The sequence below is a fragment of the Camponotus floridanus genome, unplaced genomic scaffold (assembly GCF_003227725.1).
Source record: "Camponotus floridanus strain SB8 unplaced genomic scaffold, Cflo_v7.5 scaffold6, whole genome shotgun sequence".
Lineage (NCBI taxonomy): Eukaryota > Metazoa > Arthropoda > Insecta > Hymenoptera > Formicidae > Camponotus > Camponotus floridanus.
The window spans coordinates 1,635,789-1,662,967 of NW_020229769.1; the positions used below are offsets into that span (position 1 = coordinate 1,635,789).

Below are 27,179 nucleotides of genomic sequence, written 5' to 3' on the forward strand. Positions count from 1 at the left end.
CTATCTAATGTGTGTATGTGTGTACATATATGTATATACATATATACATATAATATGTATAATGTGCATGTCATATATATGTAGTATTACTATAAATATGTGTATGATAGTACATATGTAATAGTATATAGCATATGTAATTTTATTTTATATAATTTTGCAATTATTTATAAACTTTATCTAATTATATTATCTGTATAATATAATGCAAAAACATTTTAATAAATAAGATAACAAGATCTGTCAGATACACATAAGAATTTATATCATGTATCTATAATGTATCGTATATATTATTTTTCCATACATTGTCTATATACGAGGTCTGTAAATAAAATAATGAGACTTTTTCGAGATGAACTTTTATTTATAATTTAACTATAATTTAACTATGTTTCCTTCAAAATAGTTCCCTTGGAAAGTCACGCAGCGTCTGAGACATTGTTTGCAGTCTTTATAGCAGTGCTGGAACTCAAAAACTCGAATGACCTTCAGCTGGTCGGTTACAGCCGCTTTTACGTTTTCGGTCGTATCAAAGTGATGTCCTTTGAGATGAGTTTTCAGTTCAGGAGAATACGGCGGCTGGGAGACGACAGAAATGTTTTTCTGTGCTTTAGATTACGGAGTTTTTGGCAGTTTTTGGAGTTTCAGCAATGTTATGAAGACTGGAAACAACGTCTCAGGCGTTTGCGTGGCTTCCCAGGGAGGCTTCAAGGGAACTATTTTGAAGGAGACAGAGTTAAATTATAGTTAAATTATAAATAAAAGTTCATCTCGAAAAAGTCTCATTACTTTATTTACAGATCTCGTATGTTCAGGTATTTATTCCATCAATGTACCAAGTGTCAATTTCAATAGCGAGAAAATCAATATGAAAATCCAGGAACTAAGACATTATGTGTTGAATTGTAGCCTTCGTTAACATATCACTTTCGAGTCAAGTATGAGTAAATACGCGCAATGATATATTATAATTACAGTTATACATGAATACATATATTTTAGATCTTATTATCTTATTTATTACCTTCGTATATTAAATCAACATTACCTGCATAATTAATATTATTTGTAATGTTATACACATTGTAATTTATTCAATTTTTCACCGAGATGCTTATTTAGATGAATTCTAATTTCCTGTTGACTGTTACATTTTTCTCCACACTCTGGACATTCAATTTCACCTTCTCCATGTTCCTTCTTGCGATGTTTCGACCGATTGTTGTAGGTAGAAAACGATTGGCCACAATCCGGGCATTGGTAAGGCTGTTCGCCTGTATGCTTACGACGATGGTGATCCCTGGAGTCTTTCCGCCTGAAGCTCATGTTACAGTATTCACAAGTAAATGGTTTCCTACCAGTGTGTAGTAAAATATGATTGTATAAGGATTTAGTATCATTGAATCCTTTGCCACATTGTGCACATTTGTATCGCTTCTCGCCACCGTGCTTACTCTTAATATGATTTATTAGCAGCTGCTTGATTCTGTAAGTAGCGTTACACGTATCGCATTGGAATACCGGGCTCACCTTGCCCTCGTGTACCTTTTCTTTGTGCACCTTGAGTGACATTTGATGTTTGAACTTTTCGTGACATTCGTTGCATTCATACCATGGTTTTTGTGTTGTTAATAAGGGATCTTGGCGGTCAATTTGATGAGTTTCCATCATATGATACTTCAACATACGATAGGTTGGCAGATCTTTACTACATATCGAACATGTAAATAATTGCGGTAGCGATACATTCTTATCATTTTTCCAGTGTTTTTCTAAATGCTCATTCATGTTCTGCTTTTTGCTAAAGGATTTATCACATATATTGCAAATATAACGATTGTGGGAGAAATGAGTTTTCCTGTGAAGTTTAAGTGCATTGGTGGTCATGCAGCGCAAGCCACATATGTCACATTGGTAAGGTCTCTCGCCAGTATGTGTGCGATGATGTTCTTTCAATCGTGCTTTCAGCTGAAATGATTTGCCGCACTGCTCACAGATATGCGGTCTAGCTCCTTTATGTACAAAGAGATAATGCTCATATAAGGAATTCTCTGCACTGAATTCCTTGCCACATGTGCTGCAGATAAATTCGTTCATATTTTCATTATGCCTCATCTCATGGAATTCCAGTCTCTCTTTGCGCACAAAATGTTTTGGGCATTTCGAGCAATGATATTGCCGCGGTGAGATCACTTTCATTTCATTTCCATCGACCATTAGAGATAAAGTGGAGTCCTCGCAGGCCGCGCATGTCGCCAAATCGTTAATAGCATCCGGATCTAAATCTGTTATTAATTTTCCACAGAGACTACAATTTGTAGCAACTCGTTCTTGTATTTCGATCGCAATAGCTTTCTGTGCCTGATTGACGGTTATTTCATCCGTGCCCATTTCAAAATGTATCTCTTTAGTACCAAAGTGTTTATGTCTCTTTTGGTGGCCATTTAATCTTGGTTTCTTCGTAAACAATTTGCCACATTGTGTGCAAGCATATCGTATTGAGCTTTTATGTGTGTGGAAATAGTGATCCCATAATAAGTTTTCGTTGCTAGCTTCTTTGTCACATACTGTACAGACATATCTATCCATTTTATCTGATTTATGCCTCTCCATGTGAAATTCATATTTTAACTGTGAAAGATAACGAGCTCCGCATAAGTCACATACAATTTTTGGACAGCTCTTATTATCGATATCGTCGTATTTTGTACCATTTCCAATATGGTCATTTTCAGTTTCTGTTATATACATTATACTATTTTCTTCTTTGAAGAAAATTTCATTACTAAGCCACTCCACGCGTTCCTCTATTTCATCATTTAAAGTCTCGTTTTTAATCAAGATATCTACACATGCATAATCATTGTTCAATACATCAGTATCTGTTGTATTTAATTGCGTTTCTAATTTTTGTGATTTAGTAGATGTTTGACAAGAAATATTTTCTTTAAGTTTTCTTTTTGTACCTTTGCTCAATTGAGGTGATACATTACTTTTTTGAGATGTAATACAAGTGTCAACATGATTTATGTCCTCTTGTAGTATTGGTAAGTTTTCATCCATTTTGTTGATATTTTGTTCTTTGTCATTCAACATATCAGTAACAATACTATGATTTAATGATGATTCATGCAACTCATCTTCAGTATTTGATCTTTTTATACAAGTATTAACAAGTTCTGTTGTATCTTCGTAGGTTTGTATATCTCTTTCCATTGATTTCTCCATTTGATCTACTATGGCCAATGAAATTTGAAATGCATAATTACAATCATCAGGATTGCTGTTTATTAGGATCATTAAACCTATATTGCAATTTGGGCATGTATATATCATATCATTATACAGTTTAGAGACTGTTGCAATTTCCATTTTTTCGGTTTTATTGACCTCAAATAAGGAATTACTCTTTGCCATATTAATATTTTCTTTTGAGTTTTCCACAATCTTTTGGATAAAATCATAGTGAGTGGTAACTTTTTCGTAGCAGTCCAAACATATATATTTAGAATAATCATCCTGTGAAATCTGTAAAAATAGAGCGATACTAATGATTTACAGCAGTTTGTTATTAAAATTTAAATTAACGAATCACATATACACAAAGCATTAATATACCTTGATTGGTAATGTGTCATTTATTTTCTGTGCTAAATTAGTCGCTTCATCAAAGATATACTTTAAATTTATGAGTTCCTCTTTAATACCACACAAACGACATGTCATTGAATTATTTGACATTTCTATAAATTGCTTTCAAACTGTTTTTATAGTTTTTATTAGATTATTTATAAAAGCTGTATAAGGAATTCACATTTTCCTTAAATACTGGCATCAATAGACTTCTTTAAGATTACGATTACCTAATAAGAAAAAAAAAAGCTTGAAAATTTATTAATCCTATGCAAAATATATATTAAATTGTTAAATTTGCACAAAACATTATCATACTAATAATATTATAAATATTCATAATACATGCTAATTATAGTTATCAAGAGCATAATTATCTTTGACTTATATTTTTGTAAATTCTTAGTAAAATGCTCAATTTTAACAATATAAAACGAAAAGAGATTTGAAACAAATATCTAATAATTTCATATTACTACTTAAAAAATATACACTCGTTGAAGCTTCCTTGGAAACTGTAGATTTGACCGTTGAATTTTAAGTGTATTTTAAGTTATTCCTTATGCATAACGATGATAAAGAGGTTAGAACGGTTAGATATATAGAAGAAAATTATCTATATATATCAAAGTACACAATTCTTTATCGAATTCTTCAGAGAGATAGAGACCGCACTTTTGATTGATAACAAAATACAGTACGAAAGTTGTAGTATAAAATTTAAAGAAAGTAACGAAAAGTACAGAAGCGTTGATATGAAATTTTAACTTACAATATTTTCTTATTTTACAATCCATAATTATCCCAATTATTTCTAATATTGGAGGATATTAATTATTACGATTGTAATTTATTATATCGGGCACACAGTTATATTTAATAATTACTGAAATATCTTAGCTTTTATTTCAATATAATTATATATACTGCAATGTCGCCTGTGCTTCTAGATGCGTTCAGAAATTCTACCCGTGAAGTAAAGTGACGTTTCACCGATCAATCAGGAGAAAGGATTTCTCTGTCCTGATTGGTCAGTTAAGCGCGACTCTATCTCGTAGGATTTTCGAACGCTCTCTGTCGACAGTTTCGATATTTCGAGAATCGCAATCGAGTCCGATCACAGTCATCAAGGTCAATGGATTGTGAAGTCGTGTAGTTCCGTGTTTTTCGCAAATGTGTCGTATAAAAGTGAATTCTGTTCGCGAAAATTTGTCGGAAGTTTTTCGTCCTAACGTAAATAGTGTGTAATCGTTATTATTCATCAGTATCGTGTATCGGCATCGATTATATCGGCACAGATTAATAGAATCGGCAATTGTATCTTCCCTACGTTTCCGAAATTCTATCGAATTCGTGATCGAAATTCTATCATATTTCAAGCTGTTTTCCTCCCGAAGTGCAGCGAAAATGCATCGAGTGCAAAATTATTGCCAGGTATATGTATACGTCATCATTCTGCACTTGGTTGCCTTGAATTACATTTTTAATAATAATTTATTTTTTTTGCATATGTATATGTGTATGTGTGTGAGCGTTTTTACCACTAACAAAGATATTTCAAATTTTCTTTGCAGTAACGTGATTGGTCCGTTGGCTTCTGTTATGTTACACTGAGAAGCTGTTCTCGAAGTGCAGATGGCGCGATTGCTCCTCAATAAACGGTACATTTGAAAAGTGTATGTTTCGCGCGCGAATAATTACCGCGAGTGTCTCGTAAAATATCGGTCGTTTGTGTAGTGTATTAATTAAATGTGTAATTGCTATCGTATACGCCGCGTAAAGCATCGCGAATAAGCCATCTGTTTGCGAAGAATATTCAACCCTTCTCTTGACATATCTCAAGTTAGCTCTTCTCTCAGATTGAGCGCAAATTGCAGCGGATGCAGAATCATTATCAAGTATGTATATGATATATAATTTTCATGCTATACATTTTTATGAGATATTTCATCTATTTATAACATTTATTAGATTATTTTGAATTTGATTTCTATTTACAATAATTATAGCGATTAACTCACATTTTGCATAATAGTCATTTATACATATATATGTATCACTTTTTTATACCTCTAAAACCTCTCAAAAATATATATTTCATATCATATTTTAATATCACATATTTAATTAATTTATTGTTTTTTGATTAACTTATTGTTGAGATGTTATTAGCGGTCATTTATATGGAGATTAGATGTTTTAATTATTTAATTAGATACGCGAATGTATATGTGTTGTCTCACATCTTTAAAAACCATCTAATCATTAATAGATTAGGATAGGAAAACAGAGGAATTTAAAATATATCTTACAAAATAATATTATAATTTTCCATCTTTATCACTGCATTATCTACAATAGGCATTATATGATTGTTTAATGATAAGGCAGGTTACATTGAAAATTCAAGTATCACATCATGATAATGTCGTATCATATTTTGAGTTTCTGTGAATAGCATCATGGCTGGTAATTACAAAACTTTTATGAAATTATTGGAATCGTGGCCTCTGGATAAAACCAAAGTGGGCAGGTAATTACAAAAGAATGCAATGCAAAATTTATAAGATATATAAAATTTTTTACAATATTGTAACCATTAATTATTGGTAATATTTAGTATTTTCTTAAAGAAAGGATTATTAGCTAGGTTAAAATATTCTTTTATATACAATGGTATTTTTTACAATTTGTAAATGGAACATTGGTAAATATTGGTAAATGGAACATTTTTTATACTATATATATATTCTCTTTTTTTACCTTTTTATTAATCTATTTATGATTGGGTGATTTTTTAGCGATTTGGGACAACACATACGTGACCAGTTAAAGATTGCCTTTGCAAAGGGTGACGCTAGCCAACCAAATCCAGAACAGTGTAATCGTTATTATGCAAGTTTGAAAAAAATTGCATCGAATCATTATGGGCAACTTTATAGGCGCTCTTTATTAAGCACTGCAAGTGGATTGAATAGAGAGCAGTGTAACTTAGCACTGACGCCAGAAATGTTAGATTATTTAAAGGAAGAAGAGAAGGGATTTCTTTACAAAATTTTTGGAAAGATTCGAAATTTTGTAAACAATGTTAGGAATAAGAATTAGACATTTTATAGATAAGTTCAGTAAGAAAAGGTTTATTGACAAAAAACATGCATTATTGGCAAGTATAGATTTATTATATTCTGTTAATATGAGACAATATAGCAATGTCTGTCCTGATGGATATTTACCTGTTATGGCACAGGAAGTATTAACATATATGGATTTATCACCAGGCAAAACATATGTAGATATGACATTTGGTGCTGGTGGACATACCACTAAATTTTTAGAATATTTATCGGATATAAAGATATTTGCGTTAGATAGAGATCCTGTAGCATACAAATATGCGCAACAGTTATCACAAAAATATCCAGGAAAAGTAATCCCTTTGTTAGGTACCTTCTCTGAACTACCACAATTACTTAAACAGTATAACATCAAAAGAAATAGCATAGATGGATTTTTGTTCGATTTTGGTTGTTCATCGATGCAAATTGAGGATGCGAACAGAGGTTTCTCTTTATTAAAGAATGGACCATTAGATATGAGAATGAATGGATGTTTGAAACAACCTACTGCTGCAGATGTGTTAGATAGAGCAACAGAGGAGGATTTAGCTCGTATCATAAAAGTTTATGGACAAGAAAAGCGTGCTAAAAAAATTGCGCGTGCCATTATTGAGGCTAGATATATGTTTAGGAAATTAGAAACAACACAAGAACTGATTCAGTTGGTTGAATCTGTTCTAGATGATGAAATTAGAACGGATAATCTCGACAAATATTCGCATAGTGCTGTAAAAACATTTCAAGCACTTAGAATTTTTGTTAATAATGAATTAAATGAAATCAATTATGGTATACTTCTTGCGAATATATACTTGAAATTATCTGGTCGTTTAATAACTATCTCTTTTAACTCACTCGAAGATACTATAATCAAAAGACATCTCTCTGGAAATATAACAGATAATGTTGCTAATACTGTGGCATTAAAATATGCGAATTATGGTAAAGTGTTTAATACAAATGAATTTCAAATATTGACAGAAAAACCATGGAAAATGATGCATAAGCATGTTCTAACACCTACAAGTGAAGAAATTGAAATAAATCCGAAATCACAATCAGCGAAATTGCGTGCCATTATGAAAGTAAAATAAATCTTTTGTATTTTAAAATTTGCAATAATTCATTTTCTTTATTGCTATACAAATCTCTTCTCTATTGCTATACAAATATGTTGAGATTGTATTACTTATAGTGCATGTATATGTGTGGGTGTATATATTCATATACAATACATTTATTTTAATGGAATGTATATTATTATCATGTTGTATATAACATCAACAATATATCATGTTGTATATAACATCAACAATATATCATGTTGTATATAACATCAATAATATATTATTATGTTGTATATAAACAAATAAAAAATAGCTCTTGAGTGAAAAAATTTATTGATAATTATATAATTGATATTATATTGAAATTATATATTGATAATTATATTGCGCAAAAAAAGGGAATAACTGAAAACTTATTAATATACATCACATTGTAGGAATGTTTTTTTCTACTGAAAAATAGTTCTTTTAAAATAGGCCTTCTATTTCATCTGTTTCGCTATTCCAATCCATATCATAGATACTTGGTCTAGTTGAAAGTCCAGGCATCATCATAATCTAGAATACATTATTATAATCTAAGATAATGTAAACGTTATTTAATTGATAATTTTTTTTTAATTTAACTGAAAGAGAATCATTGCACTTACCTCACCCACCATAGGAACAATAAATCCAGCGCCAACCGAAACGAATATATTTGTAATATTAAGAGTGAAACCGGTTGGTGCACCTTTGATAGCTGGATCTCCAGTTACAGAATTCGCTGTTTTTGCCATACATATTGGGAATTTGTTGTATCCTAACTTATTATAATTTTCAATCTTTTTTTGTACCTATAATGGATAGTTAAAATTAACTTTTTTATAAATTGAGGTATTATATGTATGTGGAAACATGTGCTTATATGCATATTTCTGCTGTATATAAATATTTTCAAAATTATCGTTTATAACTCTACACTATATTTTATATGTATGATATAGAAAATTTATTTACCGCTTCTGTAAAAACAACTTGACCAGCGCCATACATTTCTTTAGCGATTTTATTAATTTTCTCCTCGATACTGTCCTCGAGATTGTACAATAGCTTGAAATTGCTAGGTTTTTCAGTAGCAGCTATCACTGCATCCGCAAGTGCTATAGCACCTGGCCCACCATCAGCCCAATGAGTGCATACTACTGCATCAGCTGCACCACTCTCTAACGCTGCTTGTTTAACGAGTTCTAACTCTCCTGGGGTATCGGTCCTGAAAGATTAATATATTTATAATTTACTCCATAATTTATAATTGATCATATTAAATTAAATTACAGTTTTTTATATCCGTATTTGTTTACAGAATTTATATAAATATATGACAATATTTCAAATCATTAAACATATACGCAAAATTATAAGATTATAATTGATAAATTACGATAAAAATTTTTTCTAAGAGAAAAGTAAGACATGCATTCATTGCAGACATAATTTAAAAAAATAAAAATATTTAATTAAATAAGATATTACTGTGCGTATACAAGATTATTCATCGCGCGTGCTCTTGTAACTATTAAGATGTGATTCTTTTTGAAAAATTAAAGAGAGAAACTCACGTGTGAGAATTAATGGCGACAACTACGGGTATGCCATATTTCAGGCCATTGCTAATATGTTTTTGTAAATTTGGTAAGCCTTTTCTAACAAGTTCGATATTCTCTTCGAGATATTCTTTCTTTAAGGGTGCTCCAGTTGTCACTGGTGGTCCGCCACCGTGCATCTTTAATGCTCTGATAGTCGCCACGAGTACGACGGCATTCGGTACGTGTCCTGAAGCGCGACATTTGATGTTACAGAACTTTTCCAGACCGATATCCGATCCGAATCCGGCTTCCGTTACTACAATGCCTTGTGGTCCGACCAATTTTAGGGCAATAGCATCCGCAATAATTGATGAACAACCGTGGGCTATATTGGCGAATGGTCCAGCATGTACCATTACTGGTGTACCTTCCAATGATTGCATAAGTGTCGGTTCTATGGCATCTTTTAGCAAAATCGCCATTGCTCCCGTCATACCCTGAGGACGAATAGATATTTAGAGAAGCGATAAATTGTTTTCATCTCGTGAAATTATGAAGATATAAACATTGTTGTATGTACTCATTGTGTATCAATCGTCTCATATTCAACTGTAATCGTATAACTTTACGTTTATATGATTGAAATTATTAATTATTAACTTGCACACTGTTTAACGAAATATATAACATATATTTCGTTAAACAGTGTGCAAGTTAATAATTAAAAAAAAAATATATATATATATTTTTTTTTGTAATAATTTTATAAATATATACTAACAAAATCTTCAGCAGTTAAGGGTTCGCCGCTTTTATTAAATCCGACAACAATGTTACCAAGTCGGTTCTTCATATCGTCAACATTAGTCGATAATGCTAGAATGGCCATTATTTCAGATCCAACGGAAATACAGAACGAGGTTTCTCGTGTCTTGCCTTTCTCGGTTGCACTTTGACCAACTGTAATCTTTCGTAAGAAACGATCGTTGATATCCACCGCTATAACAAAAAAATATTGATAAATTGTTGCGAATAAATTCTTTTTTTTCGTGGAATATATTTTTCTTTAGCTTTTGTGCGTGTGGATGCGTGCGTGTGTGCGTGCGTGCGTGTATGTGCGACCATTTTTCAGCAAGCGACACATTGTAATACAGTGAATTCCATCCTTGTTTACATTCGGCAATCAACAAGGATGAAATGATTCACTGTGTTACACTGTGTCAATTGTGTCTCTTGTTGAAAAACTGTGTTGCCCTGTGTATATGTGTACGGTCGCACCTCGCGTCCATGTGATGTTGTTTGGATCGATATCTAATCTTGCAAATCGACTTTGCTCCTCTTCCGTTAACGTTTTCGGATCGGTTTTCGTGATGCCAAGTTTTTGCAATCGTCTTAGCTGGATTTTCGAAAACTGTCTGACACCCTTAATGCTTGGTACGAGCCGATCATACAAGGCTTTATCGCTCTGGGTCAACTCGTGGAAATATCGCGCATCGATTTGTGCCGCGAGAAGATTGTTTGCAGCGGTGACGGCATGAATATCTCCAGTCAAGTGTAGATTGAACTCTTCCATAGGAATTACCTAGAAAATCGATGCTGATATTAGATTAGTGTCGAAATAAAGTGATAACAAATAATTATTAAAAAAGAGCTCTGACGTAAGTAAAATAAGATAACGTTAAAATGGGATAAAAAAAGTCAATGCGCGATTAATTCAAGGATATACATATTTAAATTTCTGTGTGTTAGCTCTTATTAGCTCATTTTGATATTAAAAATAATTATGTTTTCATAAGTATCGATATTATCTGGAGAAATTTCTTTGTCATACCTGTGAGTACCCTCCTCCAGCAGCACCGCCTTTAACACCGAATGTAGGTCCCTGACTAGGTTGTCTAAGGTTGACGAAAGAATTTTTGCCTCTATGCGCTGTTAATGCCTGTACCAGTCCAAGGGAAGTCGTACTTTTTCCTTCACCAAACGGTGTCGGCGTGATGCCCGCTACCACAACATATTTTCCATTTGGTTGATCTTTCAATCGTTGTAACACGCTGAGACCGACTTTGGCCTTTTTACTGCCATAAGGACTAAATTCATTCGACAATAGACCGATTTCGTCGGCTAATATAGCGATCGGTTTTGGTTGTTGACTTCTGGAGATATTAATATCACTCGGTACAGGTCTCACAGGATTCAATTTAAGAATTCGTAGTTTCCACTCGACATTAAGAAGTTTTTGCGCCGATTTTTGCGCGGATATTACGGTATTTTTCATCAACATCGCTACTGTCATCGGTCCAACACCGCCTGGTACCGGTGTAATGTACGAAGCTACTTTGACAGCTTCTTCGTATGCTACGTCTCCCACCAAACGTTGTCCGCCTTTTTTTGTAGAATCTAAAATATTCAGTATATGGTAATGTCGATTGTGATTCTTTTTCTTCAATTCTTCGATATTTTGAATGTCTTAGTGCTACGTGTAAAAGATTAATAATATTGCCCAATATTAATTTACTCTATGAAAAGTATATGAAAATAATTGTGAACAAAAAACATCAATAATAATTCAAAGAATGAATAATTTTTTATACATACGCTCGCGCGCACACAATTCTTTAGACTAACCGAGTAGAAAAATATTCGTAAAAAACTGATTACAAGTTAGAAACTATTCAGTTTTTACTATTTTATGATTTACTAGCTGCTCAAGATTAGATAGTAAAAAATTCTATTTAGATAAAATTCATGTGTTTAAATGTAGTCTAGCTGATTAGGACACAGGTAATTTTATTTTTTAATAAATGGCACTTTTTTAAAAAAACATTATTTTAGTTGAAAAATAATGTTTTCGTCAAATATCTGTTTGCAATGAAACTAAAAAAATATGAAAAAGAAATTAAATACAAAATAGATTAATGTTACATAATTATTAAATAAAACGAAAATTGTTGTTGTTAAAATTATTTATTATTTTTACCAAAGAATAATAAATGATTAAAAAATATTTTTTATATCATTTTGTTTTTTAATTTATTGTTTATAAATTTATATATAGTATTTGTAATTTATATGAACTAATATATCTACTTGATGATGTTATTTCTTCATATATATTGTTTCATATATTTAATGATTAACTTGATAATAAGTTATTGCTTTATATATTTTAATGATAAGTCTTATACACATTCAAAAACTAATTATGACGTACGTATTCGTAGACCAACTGAAGTTAAACTAAAGAATTGAGAAGAATCGTATCATATTATACTATTTTGTCTTTCATAACTTGAAATATATGGATAGCAGTCTTTTATGTCGTAACAAAAGAAAGGGCAAGAAAAAGCAAAGAGGAAAAATTCGAGAAAAAGAGATAATGTATGATAAGATATATATAAGCGGATATTAACATGTTCACAATTTATACCTATAAGCATGGATATTACTTATATATTCAAAGAAAATAATATAAAATATATTTTAAGACTTCTATAAAAATGTTAGTATAATTAATATAATCAATTAATGTTATTTACATATAACATTTATGTACATATAATATTTATAGATTTATAGACTTACAAGAGTCTTTTGTATGGAGCAATATAAATTATATTTTTTTTTAATTTGTTACCATTGTGATATATTCATATTTTTTACTTTTAGATTATTGCGATTTCTATATGTGAATTACTCTAATTCATATATAAAACAGTGGATTGTGAATATGTTAAGATTTTATAGGAAATCAATGTTGTTTAACAAATTATTTTATAAAGTATTTTTGAATTCTTCGAATTTAAATTTAACGATGAATTTTTTGATGAATTTAAATTCAATTAATTTTTTTTTTCAACATATCGCATAAAAATGATGTTATGTACCTGATATCGGATTGATGCCACAATCGATAACAACGGCGCCTGGTTTAATCCAATTACCTTTAACTAATTCAGGCTGTCCTATGCCTACTACCAAAATATCAGCTTGACGTGCCTAAAATAAAATTTTTTTCAAATTTATATTTTTTTCTATGAATGTAAGAAATTGTTAAATTTGATTGCTTACGACATCAGGAAGATTCTTCGTCTTCGAATGACAGACTGTTACAGTGGCGTTATGCCACTTTAATAATTCGGCAACGGGAGTGCCAACAATTTTGCTCCTTCCTAAAACTACGGCTTGAGCACCGGCAATAGGTACACCGCTCCTAAAATTGTTTTTAATTATATAATGATGAAAATACACATATTTTTTATGCTATAAAATTTTAAAATGTCTTATCGATAAAACATACTTTTTAATTAATTCAATACATCCATTAGGAGTGCATGGCAAAAAACCAGATAGATCACCGATTGCAACTCGTCCTTCATTAATGGTGTTTAATCTGCAATTAAAAGTGATTATATATTTCTTGTGGAGGGATACAAATTTATTATATGCATTTATTGTTTTTGTGATATTTTAAATACTTTAACTTTGTGTAGCAAAACATATTTGTTCAAATTAATGCCTATCTTTCTAGTCTTATCAAATCTTAGCGTGTCAAAGGTTATTAGTTTCTCTCTTGTTTATCATCATTCTTTACGTCATAAAATCTTTTGAGTATATATTGCACGATTGTGTAATTATAGATATATGTATCTATGTAGTAATATTACATCAAGAATAACGATAAGTTAATAATCATTAAAGATTGAAATAATTATAAAATAAGAATTTCACGTTATATTTAGATATTATTAATTAACTTAAAAATTGTAATTATTAATTGAACTTAATTAAGTTTGATATATCATAATAATTATAAATTTCTATATATTTTTCGATATATTATTATAAATTAGAATATTTTTCGAATAGACGTGCGTTAGATCACGAAACTATAAGAATTTATAAGATATAATATTTTTTATATCTTCAAGATTAGTAGAATATGCTGTCAAATAACGATTTATTTCAGAAATATTCTATATATATCAAACATAATATTTTACCCATCAACGTCTTTCGCCGGTGAGACAAGGTCAGTGATCAAATGAGAATTGATTTTATTGACACTGTCGAGCGGCATTTGTACAATAATCCCGTGAATATTTGGATCATCATTTAGCTTGTTAATTTTATTGATGAGCTCTATTTCCGTTATGGTATTAGGAAGTTGACAGTGTTGAACGTTGATTCCTATTTCGCGAGCGGCGTTAGTTTTCATCTTTATGTAGACATTCGAATCTTCCCTTGTGCCTACTTGGACAATAGCTAGGCCGGGTGCAAAATTATGCAATTTTTCTTTTAAAGTATTTACATTTTTAGTTAACTCCTCACGGATTTCTCTGTAAAAATTGGTTAAATATATTTGATTATTACATAAATTTGGTTAAATATATTTTTATATTTATAATATGCATCAAGATTGATTCATAAAATATTGTTTACTTTTTAAATAAAAAATAAAACTTTTTTAAAAGGAAATATTTTTGTGAAAAAATTTAATTTTTAAACAATTTTTAAGAAGTTCAATACTAAATTTTTTGAAGTTTTTTTCTGATGTGTTCTTATGTGCACTTTGCTATTTATTAATTTATAAATTTATTTTATGTTGACACTATGATTTGACTGTTTGCGATTATTCAATATAAAATAATATATTTATGTAATTATTCAACTAAATTTCAGCTTTCTAGAAGTTTGAATTTCGCGGACTATTCTGAATAATAACAGGTTTGCTCGTTTTGCTCTACAGAAATTTCTACGTTTGAAATAAGACGAATATATACTCGGACTTTAGAAAGAAAGAAAACGGAGTATCTGAGTGTAGAAAGTGCAAATATAGAACGATATATCTATTAACTATTTTATAAATATAAAGAATAATTGATAGAAAATTGCCATATATGTATATAAATTTCATTTCAAAATTTATCACTTTATATTATTTCTTATCTTTTATATCTTATCATAAAGTACACTTTCGCATACTTTAAAATACCATAACCTCATAAAGAAAAAAATAATGATATTACATTGTGTAATGATATTATATAATTTTTCAAACATTTTGTGCATATTCTGTAATAATTTATTATAATCCGCTTTTTTGATCAAATTATAATGATTACTATTCTCTTTGTAAACAATATTTGATATTTTTTCAATATTTCTTTTATGGCATGTTTTTAATGGTGTCAATATTTTATAATTGATTGATCTTCTTTTTAAAATTAATGCATTCAATTTTTTGTTAACAAGAGACTCGAAATAAATGAATGGTACTCACTTTGCCAATTCAGTTCCAGACAATACAACTCCTCTCACGTTCGTAGACATGGTTCTGTTCAAAAATCTAAAAGGATTTCAACTTATATAATTTTGAAGTTGATTTAATTGAGAACGAAATTATGTTTATTAAATTTAGCAAGATTAGATTATATAAATTGATTAACACTACTTTTTTTATGCACTACTTTAAGAAGCACAAATATCGATAAGTTTTCTCACGAACGTAGGCTTATCGTATCAACTGACGTTGATTAAATGACTGTCCTTAGAGTTCCCGACCGGTTTACGAGTGATCATCGACGTTATACAGGGTGTCACAAAAATATGTATTATTTCAGTATCAATACTTGAATGAATTTAATATTAAATTCTTAATAAGAAAAATAATTACCCATCAGTTTACATTCTAATATATATGTAATTTCATTATTATTAAATATTTAATTATATTATTTTTTTAAAAATAATTTACACTTATTAATCAAAATAATAAAAAATTTTTATTCGTTTATATATTTTAAAATTAATTAAGAGATTTTATATTTTATATTTTTATTTTGTTACTTTAATTTTTCATTTCAAGTAAAATTTTTTTAGAAAGAACTATCATTTATATTTTAAGTTATATAAGTGTATCATTATTTTTATTTTAAGTTATGTAAGTGTACCATCATATCTTCGTAGTATCATTATGCACATTATTATTATGATTTGTTATGTCACGTATGTACTACGTTTTTTATATAATATACGATGTAAAGTAGTATAAAATTATCATTATTAATGAGAGATCAATGTTTTCCTTAATATTTCTTAGTTTTTTATAATATTTTTATATATTTATAATATTTTTATGACTAAGTTTTATATATTCAGTTGAGTTTTATATATATATATATATTATATATATAGGTTTTATATATATATATATATATTATATATATATATATATATATAGTTGAGTTATTTATATATATATATATATATATATATATATAAATAACTCAACTGAATATATAAAACTTAGTCATAAAAATATTATAAAAAACTAAGAATATATATATATATATATATATATATATATTTCATTGACTTTTTAAAAATATTTTAATATTTCTAATGTAAATTTTAATGTATTTTCAATTTTTTTAGAAAAAATATCTATAATATAAAAATTATTATATTATTTATAAAATAATTATAATATTAATTAAATTGATAATTTTACTTGAGAGCTTTCGATATCATAAGATAATTTGATATAACAACGTGAGCAACTTGACATAACTATATATTAATCTCGCCTAGTTTTCCTCGACAGATGCAACTTTGTAATAAAGAATCATATTGAGAAATATCATATTTGCTAGCTATAATATCCAGCGCGATAAACTTTGACTCATTTTACAATCAGTCTTATTTGAACTGTGATATATAATGAATGTGATATATTTTACAGATTTTTATAAATATATCGCATATATACATATATACATTTATATATACATTTATCATGTACAAAAAAATTTTGATATTTTTTTTTCAATACTATTAGTAAATGATATAATGCTTGGAAATCTTTATTTACAGAATAGAATACACAGAATTTATTTTGAAATTGGGCTCAAAATATGTTTTCTTTGAAATACAAAAATTGGGTTAGTATAAATGAATAAGAATTGCTTAAAGGCGCATAAGAAAGAAAGGAAAGTAAGCTTTATTAAGGATGTAAATTAAATAAAAAGAGATATAGTTCTTTACAATATGTTTGATAAATATGTTCACTTCAATATATATTGTATATATGTTTTTTAAGAAAAAATCGAAAGTTAATAAAATGATTATATTTCAACATATAGTCGGAATAAAAAATTGACTTAGTTATCAAAGAAAATGTATAATTTTAAACATAAAGAGCTTAAGAGTAAGAAAAATATAAAGAGTAGAAAAATATAAAAGTATTAAAATAAACAAAAGTATAACAATATGAACAATATGAAATAATTAAAAAAATTATTATTTTGATAAAATTTAGATATAGACTACAAATTATTTATATCAAAACACACAAAAATAAAAATTTAAAAATACAAATTTAATTTGTTCAAACGTTTAGATTTATAATATACTTACATATTCTCTATTTATATATAGAGAAATAAGAATAAATATCTTCAAAATTTACTATAGATAAAAAAATGTATGTACAATTCTAGATTCAAGTTAATTCTAGATTCATTAATGCATATATTATATATATTTCAGGATTTAAATTTTTTAAATTTATTATAAATCATATGTATATATATATTTTAAAGATAATTTATATAGGTTTTTCTAACAGAGAATAATACTGATAATAATAATTTATTCATATCTAATAGAATAATAATTTGTATAAATTAATTAAAATAATAATATAATAAATTATATAATAAATTAATTAAATAATTATAAATTTTCTTACAATTAATATCTTTTGCAAACACTGTCAAATTATAATCACATTAATATTAAACATTAATTTTAAACATTAATATAATATTAAACATTAATTTTTAAACATTAATTCAAATGATATGCATTATTTACTTTTACATGAGAAAATTTATAAAGTTAAACTTTCTATCTATAATTGTCTATATAAAAGATAATTATTTGATTAATCACGCGCAATGTGAGAGACGCATTGAAATGCAACATTTCGTTATCTCATCACGTCATAGATGATGCTTAATTAGAATTAATTTATGATAAACATGATAATATTTTTGAGAATGCGTTTCTAATTATGCACATATGCACTTCAACGATGTTATTTAATTTTCATAGATTAGATGAAAATATATTTAGCAATACAAAATGAAGTAATAAATACAAATATTTGTTGCATTTACAATTACTTACTTTGTGTTTATTTTTTTATAAAAAAAATTTTTTATAAAAAAAATAAACACAAAGATTTAATATAATAATTAAGATAAAAAGATAAAAATAATTAATTATTTCTTTTTTATGAATTATAACTGCATTTTATGGGAAGCATTATACACACACACACACACACACATATATATACAGCTAAAACATTGCTAAAAAAATATATATTTAATTGATTGATTACTAATTCAATTTAGCAACTGTACAAAGAGGATTTATTCAGAATTTAATCAGTTTGTACCAGCAGTTAGTTCGAATAACACTGTCTTTTCGGGTCGACGATTGGTGAATCTGTAATATCATTAGATTGCGGTTTCGACCGGAACTATATAGCTTCACCATTAGAGATCAAAACAATAGCTAAAGATTAACCAAGATCCCTTTTTCTCTAGATTGCCTCTTTACTGTAAGATCGCGAATCGGAGAAAGATTTGTGATTCTACACTGTTAGACTGTTAAACTGTGTTAATGTGTTTGGAGATAAATTTCGATTTCGTGAGATTATTTTATTCCTTAATGCGAATTCTTTCTCTTCATTTCTCTTTCTTAATATATAAAAACTTAATGGTGCCTTAATTGTGCGACATTTTTACGACACGATAATTTACGCGATAACATTTTTTATCTTATGTAAATTTCTATATAAAAATTGGATTCATTTTTATTATTTTGAAAGAGTTACTCGATTGATAAATCCATAATTTATTTAATACAATAATTTACTTAGTACTTATTCCGAAGGTTGTTAAAATAAAATTTATCAGATAAAGAAATTAGATTATATATAAGAAAATTAGAAGTTAGATTTCTTTCTAAAAAAGGCATATCGATAATCGAAAGTCTCGAAGTGTATTATTGCCTCTTTCCCGAAGCTGATTGATTTGTGCGCTGCGACTTGCTTCTTATTTTTTATTAATGTGTTTATTATTATATGTATTATGTCTATATCGAATATAAAATTCAATGCGTACAATAATAATTTTTTGAAATATTAATTATTTTGCTGCTATAATTTGGGTTTTTTATTTGTCTATTACAGATCAATTCTGATAGTGTCTGAGAGGAGGAGGAGGCCTAGGAGAGGCATCGGGCGTCGACAGAGCAACCACACGGTGAGCATTGTTATCTGTATATTTGTATACTATAAATTGCATTAATTTAATTCACTTATTTGAATGATTTAAATAAGAGAAATTCAAAGAAAAGAAACGTTCATATCCTATACAAAGAAGCTTATATTTAAAAAGTTATTATAGTAATTATTACAGTAGTTTTTTATAATTTATAATTACTAGACAAAATAAAATATATACATGTATACAACAAAAAATATATACATATAAAATATTATATATTTTTAAAATATCGTATACATATAGTATATGTATTTCAAGTCTTATTTAAATTTGTAATATAATTTTTGTCGATTATTTATACAAAATTTAAATTTCTCCATTAACATATTTCATAGATACATCTTATATCTAAAACTATTATGTATTAAAAAAAAATTATGTTTGAAAATTCTATAATTTCTTTTATTAAATTTTTAAAAAACGAATAAAAATTTTGTTACAATAATTATTCACTTTCCAATATATTAATTACATTAGACGTTACATGTTATATATATATATATATATATATATATATATATATATTACATAGACAATGCTATATATGTATAATTTTAATACGGATCAAGATTGTATTCTATGTTTGCCTACATCGTATCGAGTAAGTGCACATTGTATCGGTGAACATTAAATTATATTTTATCTTAATGATATTCTATTACAAATATATTTACAATATCAATATTTAAAAATTTAAATTTCGAATGACAAAACAATAAAATTGTAACATTTTTCTATTTCATAATATTTACGGGGCGAATATTAAATTATGATAGATAGTGGCATGATTTGCTCTATATATTCTATTTAAAGTACGACATTTTCTATGAAGTATTGTGAATTTATACAATTAACTTCAAAATTCATATATATATATATATATTGTAAAGATACATTATAGATATCTATTTATTATTATATGCATTGAATATATTATATTTTAAATCTTGCTTAAATTTATAATTTAGATTTTTTTTATTTGTATGTTATAGATCAACGTAATCAACTTCGCTGTTATGCATCGATCAGTGAGTAATTAATTTTTATGTTAATGTAAAAAACGCCAAGTATGTATAAATAATATATGGCATCTTAAATTTTTGTTTTTTTAACTTTTATCTATTGCATACAAGTACGGATACTTTTTTATATATTATACTTGGCGTATGCTTTTATTTTATTTTTTTTTTTAGAAAAGTTTTTTATATATTATATGTAGTGTGTATATTATTTATTCTGTGTGTAACTTGAAAAAGTTTAACTCTCAACTTAATCTTTTTTAATTTATCAAATATAGTTTTGCTAAAATTTTTTTATTATTACAGCAAATGCAAATCTATTAAGACGGGATTAAAATTTTTATATGTATATCTCATATCAAATTAATATCTCTTCATTTATATATAGTGTCATTTTTTATATATAGTGATATTAATATTTTTTAATACTAATAGCTAAACTAGTTTTTTGTAAGATCTGTATACAATTTAATATATATCATAGTTTTATTTAACCTTTTTCAAGTTATCCATTATTGTATTAATTAAGAAAGTAGTAAAAAATATTCTCCGAATCTGTTGTTTACCTCGAATGAGATCGGATTGTTGAAAAATATATTTACGCTAGTTTTGATATATCATGATTTATGTACCTTAAATAAAATCAATCATTATTGATATTACTTAAGGTAATATCAATAATGATTGATTTTATTTAAGGTACATAAGCTTATCGCATGACGTTTGTCCAGTGCATCGATCTTGTACTCCTTCGAATCGTTCCAAGTTTAGCCTTACACTTTGCGGGCTTTCCGTTTGTAACTTAAGCTTAATTAAATTCAAATCGAGTGGTTAAATCACACATAGAAATTAGTGGTCTCTGTGAAATTATTGATACTGGCAATCGGCATCGATAATTGCCGTCAGTTTTGCATCGAACATAATCTAGTTGCTCCGCCTTCGATGAAATCCCGCGGGTGTTTATCGTCTTTGCTGGTTGGATGAAAGCTTTCTCTCCCTTTCTCTCTCTCTTTCTCTTTCTCCCCCTATCATTTTCTCGCTCGCACCCTTGTTCTTGCCTTCTTGATGATTTGCCTGCAGCGATCTTGTGCGAATTCAATATCTTACGTGCGAATTTAGCTATTTTTCATAGCATGTATAGGGTACTTTTTAAATTATTTTATTGATTTAATGCGATTCTTGATAATATCTTTTAATATTAATGCTGAAAGACAATTTCAAAATAAAAATAGATAGTTCATATAGTTCCGTTGCAAGTAAACTAACCGGTTTGAAGAAGAAACCAGAATCAAAACCGGAATTACATTAAATTCTTTGTAATATTTATGTTGAAATAGTTTTTTTTATTATGTTTCTATGATTTCCTTCCTTATTAAAAAATCTTTGAATATTTTAAAATAATTTATATGGGATTATTCGATAAAAATTATGAATTATAACAAAGAAAGTAACTTTTTATTTAAAAAGTATTCTAGTCTGAGAAGTATCTTAAGAGACAGAAAATTTATATGCTGTTTATAATGAAGCTATATATATATTATAAAATAATAAATTTTAAATTAAAATATTAAAATATTAATATTTTTATTAAAAAATAAAATATTAATAATTTTAAAATAAATTTTCAAAAATTAGAAAAAAATCAGAAATTTAATGAGATATTTTAAAAAGTAATATAAATTGCCGCATTCTATTTTATATAAATTATTTATATAAAAATTATTTATTTTATTTTTGAAAATTTAAATGATTGATTATTATGACATGCGTAATGTTAAAATGTTACATCAAAATCTTTATTATTGACGAATTTTATTATACGTGCTTTCTCTTATTACGGTCTCTGTCATGGTAATTTGAGCCTCTTGATCATCGAAGTCAGCAGAACTAATACTCTTTACATGTCGTGCGAGATCTTCGGGATGGCTATATCGAGCGATGAAGCTCGGTACGAAAAGGGGCGAGTTTGTAGCTTCGTCGCGGCATAGGTACGTACAGATTCCAACTTCTGCGGATAGTTGGGCTTAAGGGTTCCAGGGAGAAACTAGCCTTGGGGTGACTGGCGGCTACGGATGATCGGGGCTGAAGTAAACCGTCGGGATGGGTGGCGCGAGAGCGAGAGGAACGAGCAGGAGCCCAGGGTGGAAGGTCACTGCAGATCTCGGAGAGAGCGTAGCAACTCGGACCGCAAATTCCTTTACGGTGTTCAGCGTGCGGCGCATTCGCAGTTAGGAGCAAGGAACCGGCTCGTTTTCGCTAATAGGGCGCGTCCAACTTCGCGCGCCGAGCACCCCGCGTCTCGGCGATACTTTGAAGGGCGCGTTGTCCCAATTCTCCGCTACGCTTTCGAGATTTCCGTTTCGGGATTTCTACGTTTACTGCGGCGCCGGACACACAAAGCTCCGTAGGGATCGCTTGCGGAAGCTGCATGCGAGGTGGTTTACCTTGATCGCGAGTTTCGTTCGTCAAATGCGCTTATACTGTCTTTTATATAGATGTTATTCTCAATTTTGGATACTAAGTTGAAAGTATAAAATGACATAATTAATCTTATCGCATTTATTTTAGCTTATGAAATTAACGTTTAAAATTACTTGTAATTTAATACTATGATTTTATATGGATGCGTTATAAATTATGATTTAATTTTAATTACAATTTAGTTTTTAAACTGTTCTATTTAAGTTTAAAAAATTTCAAGAAATATATATTTCTTATTAGCTGTTTGACTGTAAAATATAAATTTAGAATATTGCCAGTTTTATTAGTAATATTAATTTCTGTTAGTAATGCAACGATATTTATTCAGAAAATCATCATTTATTAATCATTTATAAATAAGTTAATTGGATATATTATAACTATATATTGAAAATGTAATAGTGGCGAGAATCTTATTCGATACATTTATCAAATCTTAATACGATCGCGTAATTTAGTCACTCTACAGGTGAAACTCGTAATGTGTTTTCCATCAAGGATCCTTAGTAGGGTGCTAGTGGAAATTAATGACCAGTCGTCACTCCCTCGTATCTAAGCGATATCTCGAGAAGATATATATATATATATATATATATATATATATATATATAAAGAGAGAGACAGAGTATTACCGGATTGGACGCGACCGGCAATAAATAGATGATTGAACGCAGTCCTGGCGTCAGACGGCGGAAGGGATATGAAATTAATACAAGTCCTGCAGGCCTATCCTACAAGGCGTTTATATCTTCACGGAGATATTTCTGGCATCCTTAGGCTCCTCGAGCGGAAGGACCCTTCGACGCGAATATCAAGGAAATTAGAGACGTTAGTAGGCAAGCCCGAATTATCGACGCTTCGTCGAACAGTCGTACGGTTTGGTCATTGGTAATTGCTATGCGTTCTGATGACCGTTATACTATCTATCTGTGGCTTCTGTGATTTTACAGAGTAAAAACCGCATATGTTGCGTATTTGCAATCTTTAAACCTTGCGTATATTATGTAACAAAGACAGTCGCGGAAAAGACATTTTCTTATGATCTTGCTATAAGATATAATGATGAATTATTATTGTGAAAAAATTATGATTATTATGAGACAAATTAATCAAATCACAAATTGTGACATATTGTGCAGGACGCATAATTTGGCAATTTACACTTTGTTTACGTCTGGCTCATGACTCTTCTTATTTTTCGGCGTAGCAAAATCTATGGTAAAAGTCTGAAGGTTCAACGAGATTGTAAACGCATCTGGCATACGCAGTCTAAGCTGCCGAAAGTTTATATGGGATAACTTTGCGAGAGGCTCGCGAAATGGGATTGACATTATCGCTGTGAGTTTGGCCACTCATGCTGATTGGATGCGGAAAATCGATAGCTACGTAATAGGTTTGCTCCGAAATCGAAAGTGCGCTTTCACATATTACACGAATGAACAATCGGTATAAAACATGTTCGATTTGAAAAGTTTTGTATGTTAGCAAATATTAATTAAATTATATTACCAATCGCAGAATATAAATATAATATATCAATCGCAAATATATCGCTTGATATTATTAAATATTATTTTAACAAGAAAAATACAAGCTGGATTTATATTTACAATTCTCTCAATAGTGATTAAGAACTATTCGCAATAACATGCAATTATAAAAATTATAATTTTTTTTTCTATTATATTACAAAATTACTTATTCTATACTTTTTAAGTTCGATTTAATTTTATTTCAAATAATGTTTCATGTCCGCGAAACGAGCAACATATCATGTAATAGAATTACCGTAACATGAATAACGTAAATAAGTGATATTAAAGAAACTTGCGTCTTCTATGTTAGTAACGTAGTATGAGCACCGATTGATCGTTACGATGGTCGAGAGTGGTTCGGTCAATAGTTGAGAATTTCGAGGGTATCCTAACTGTGTTCTCAGAGCAGGGGCAAGAAAGATAACTTTGTAGAGAGAGGGTAAGACATGGCTTGCTGGGGGTTGATTGGGCGACCCCTCGCTACTTCTGGCCCGGCAACGTCGCCCTCCATCTCGCTTTCTCTTCTCTATGATGAAAGCGATTTTACCCCTCCCGTAAGCCTTCTAGAAAAATATGGCCGACCAAACACAATTTGAAGGGGTCCGAACATTTCGATCTAACGGTCGAGCGACAAATAATGCAATATGGACCACCTTAGGCGACATTCTAAACGTTTCTTAGAAAATGATTGTAATATAATATGATATCTTTGTAAATTAATTAATCTCATTTTGATGAAAGATATCAAGACATTATTTTAAAAAACTGCTTGATGATAATATTAATATTGTTATTAAAGTAAAATATTTTAATAATAATATGTATTAAGTTTATAAAACGTATTGAGGAAAAGTAAAAAAATTAAAGAAATGAAATTCTATTCTATATATAGAAAAATAAATGAATAATAATGGTATGACTAATTTTCTGTATGATTCGATCGTTATCAAATTATATAGCATAGAAAAGTCTTTGTTAGACTCTGATTCGAGCAATCTTCTTATTGAATGTGGTTAGATAATGAACAAAAATTGTAGCATTGAATCAAGCCAAATAGTAGTTGCGGTTCGAATAAAGAGGATGAGAAAGTTGGAAAAGGTAGTTATCGTTAAGAGACGAAATATTGATTTTCTATTCGATAAGATTTACGACGAATAACAGATTTAAGAGAAATTGCAAAAAATATCATCTATGAGATTTAGAGATTTTTAAATTAAAAATTGACCAATAGTTGCTTACAAAATTATTATATGATTTAAAATTGCAGTTATTTCTTCTCTTCTCTTTCTTTTTCCCCTTTCTTATTTTTCATTACTTGATTTCATTACTTGATACTTAAACTCGGTTATGTAGAAGAAAAATATTGCAGAATAGAATTGCAAACCTGTTTAATATTTTAATTAATGAAACATATAAAAAGATTGTAATTAAAAATAATAGGAAACAATATAAAGTTACAATAAATAAAAAAGAGATATAAAAATAAATTGATTAAAGCTGTATAAGTTATTTATGTATAAAAATTATGAACTATTTAAATTTTCTTCTTACAAAAATAAGATTATTTAGTAGATTTTTTTACGTATACAAGATATGCAAGATTAAACATATTGTATACAAATATGTGATAATCAATCTTTTAGTTGTTGAATATTTTCTTGTTAAAATTATGTTTTATTGTAAAATATTTACAGAAAAGATCTCTTTATCAATGTTTTTTTTTTTAAATATTACATTAGATAGAATTAATTGAAATAATCTTAGAGGTATCGAATTCTATGCATAGCTGTTCGTATATACTTGTACCGAGAAGTTCACGTCAAGATAAAGTTTCTCCGGCAAACTTTAAGGGATAACGGGATGCAGTCGTGCCGAAGCATCGAGATCTCTCGTAACAGAACAATAGTAGATGCCGGATTCCCTTCTTAGATAGCATCTATATCGTCGGGGGCGGTCAATGCAGGAAGGGTAACTATAGCCCATTTCTGACCTCTATGAAAGTCCATGCTTGGATCGTTTTGGGGTGTCTACCATCTTACCGGCCATATTGAATTATGGTTATTACAAGGTCTCGTCCTTACGATACTTCGTAGCCTTTGAAGTCACAGGCGTTTCAATTCTGACAGGTCTAACTGCGTTTTTGCTTGTGGTTGAGAGAACCGTTTGATGAACGTTGAAAGAGAGTTTTAATGTAGGGTCTTATACACGTTCTTAGACTTTCGTATATGTTTGATAGATTTTGATTTTACGATTATATTATATCATTTTTTCAATGTTTATTCTTAAATGAGAAAGAAAAAAAATGGAATCATTAAATAAATCATTAAATGTCAAATATAACTAGAAATGTTAATGTTTTCTAGATACAGACATTTATAATACATTAATACATACATACA

General features: G+C 28.7%; 3 protein-coding genes and 1 long non-coding RNA gene across 4 annotated transcripts in view; 2 read left to right on the forward strand and 2 right to left on the reverse strand.

Annotated features, from left to right (window-relative positions):
• Positions 1-280: 280 nt before the first annotated feature.
• LOC105252041 (zinc finger protein 567) lies at positions 281-4,448 on the reverse strand. The gene is made up of 3 exons (XM_011259210.3): positions 4,409-4,448; positions 3,622-3,866; positions 281-3,531 (listed from the first exon to the last, which is right to left on the reverse strand). Exons 2-3 carry the CDS (start codon positions 3,742-3,744, stop codon positions 1,078-1,080), a joined length of 2,577 nt encoding a protein of 858 aa, XP_011257512.1. The 5' UTR covers positions 3,745-3,866; positions 4,409-4,448; the 3' UTR covers positions 281-1,077.
• A 793-nt stretch (positions 4,449-5,241) lies between these two features.
• Positions 5,242-27,179, forward strand: part of LOC109610048 — a 64,487-nt gene continuing 42,549 nt past the window's right edge. Inside the window, exons 1-3 of the long non-coding RNA XR_002192587.2 lie at positions 5,242-5,534; positions 19,649-19,721; positions 20,738-20,773. This is a non-coding gene — a long non-coding RNA (uncharacterized LOC109610048). The remainder of the gene's footprint in view (positions 5,535-19,648; positions 19,722-20,737; positions 20,774-27,179) is intronic.
• Positions 6,085-8,107, forward strand: LOC105252036 (probable methyltransferase-like protein 15 homolog). Its single transcript, XM_011259207.3, has 2 exons — positions 6,085-6,169; positions 6,438-8,107. Exon 2 carries the CDS (start codon positions 6,722-6,724, stop codon positions 7,844-7,846), a length of 1,125 nt encoding a protein of 374 aa, XP_011257509.1. The 5' UTR covers positions 6,085-6,169; positions 6,438-6,721; the 3' UTR covers positions 7,847-8,107.
• LOC105252037 (C-1-tetrahydrofolate synthase, cytoplasmic) lies at positions 8,174-15,921 on the reverse strand. The gene is made up of 12 exons (XM_020027762.2): positions 15,668-15,921; positions 14,388-14,723; positions 13,685-13,777; positions 13,456-13,597; positions 13,272-13,383; positions 11,219-11,784; positions 10,666-10,969; positions 10,169-10,386; positions 9,421-9,884; positions 8,819-9,071; positions 8,470-8,655; positions 8,174-8,377 (listed from the first exon to the last, which is right to left on the reverse strand). The coding sequence occupies exons 1-12, from the start codon at positions 15,715-15,717 to the stop codon at positions 8,288-8,290; spliced, it is 2,814 nt and encodes a 937-aa protein (XP_019883321.1). The 5' UTR covers positions 15,718-15,921; the 3' UTR covers positions 8,174-8,287.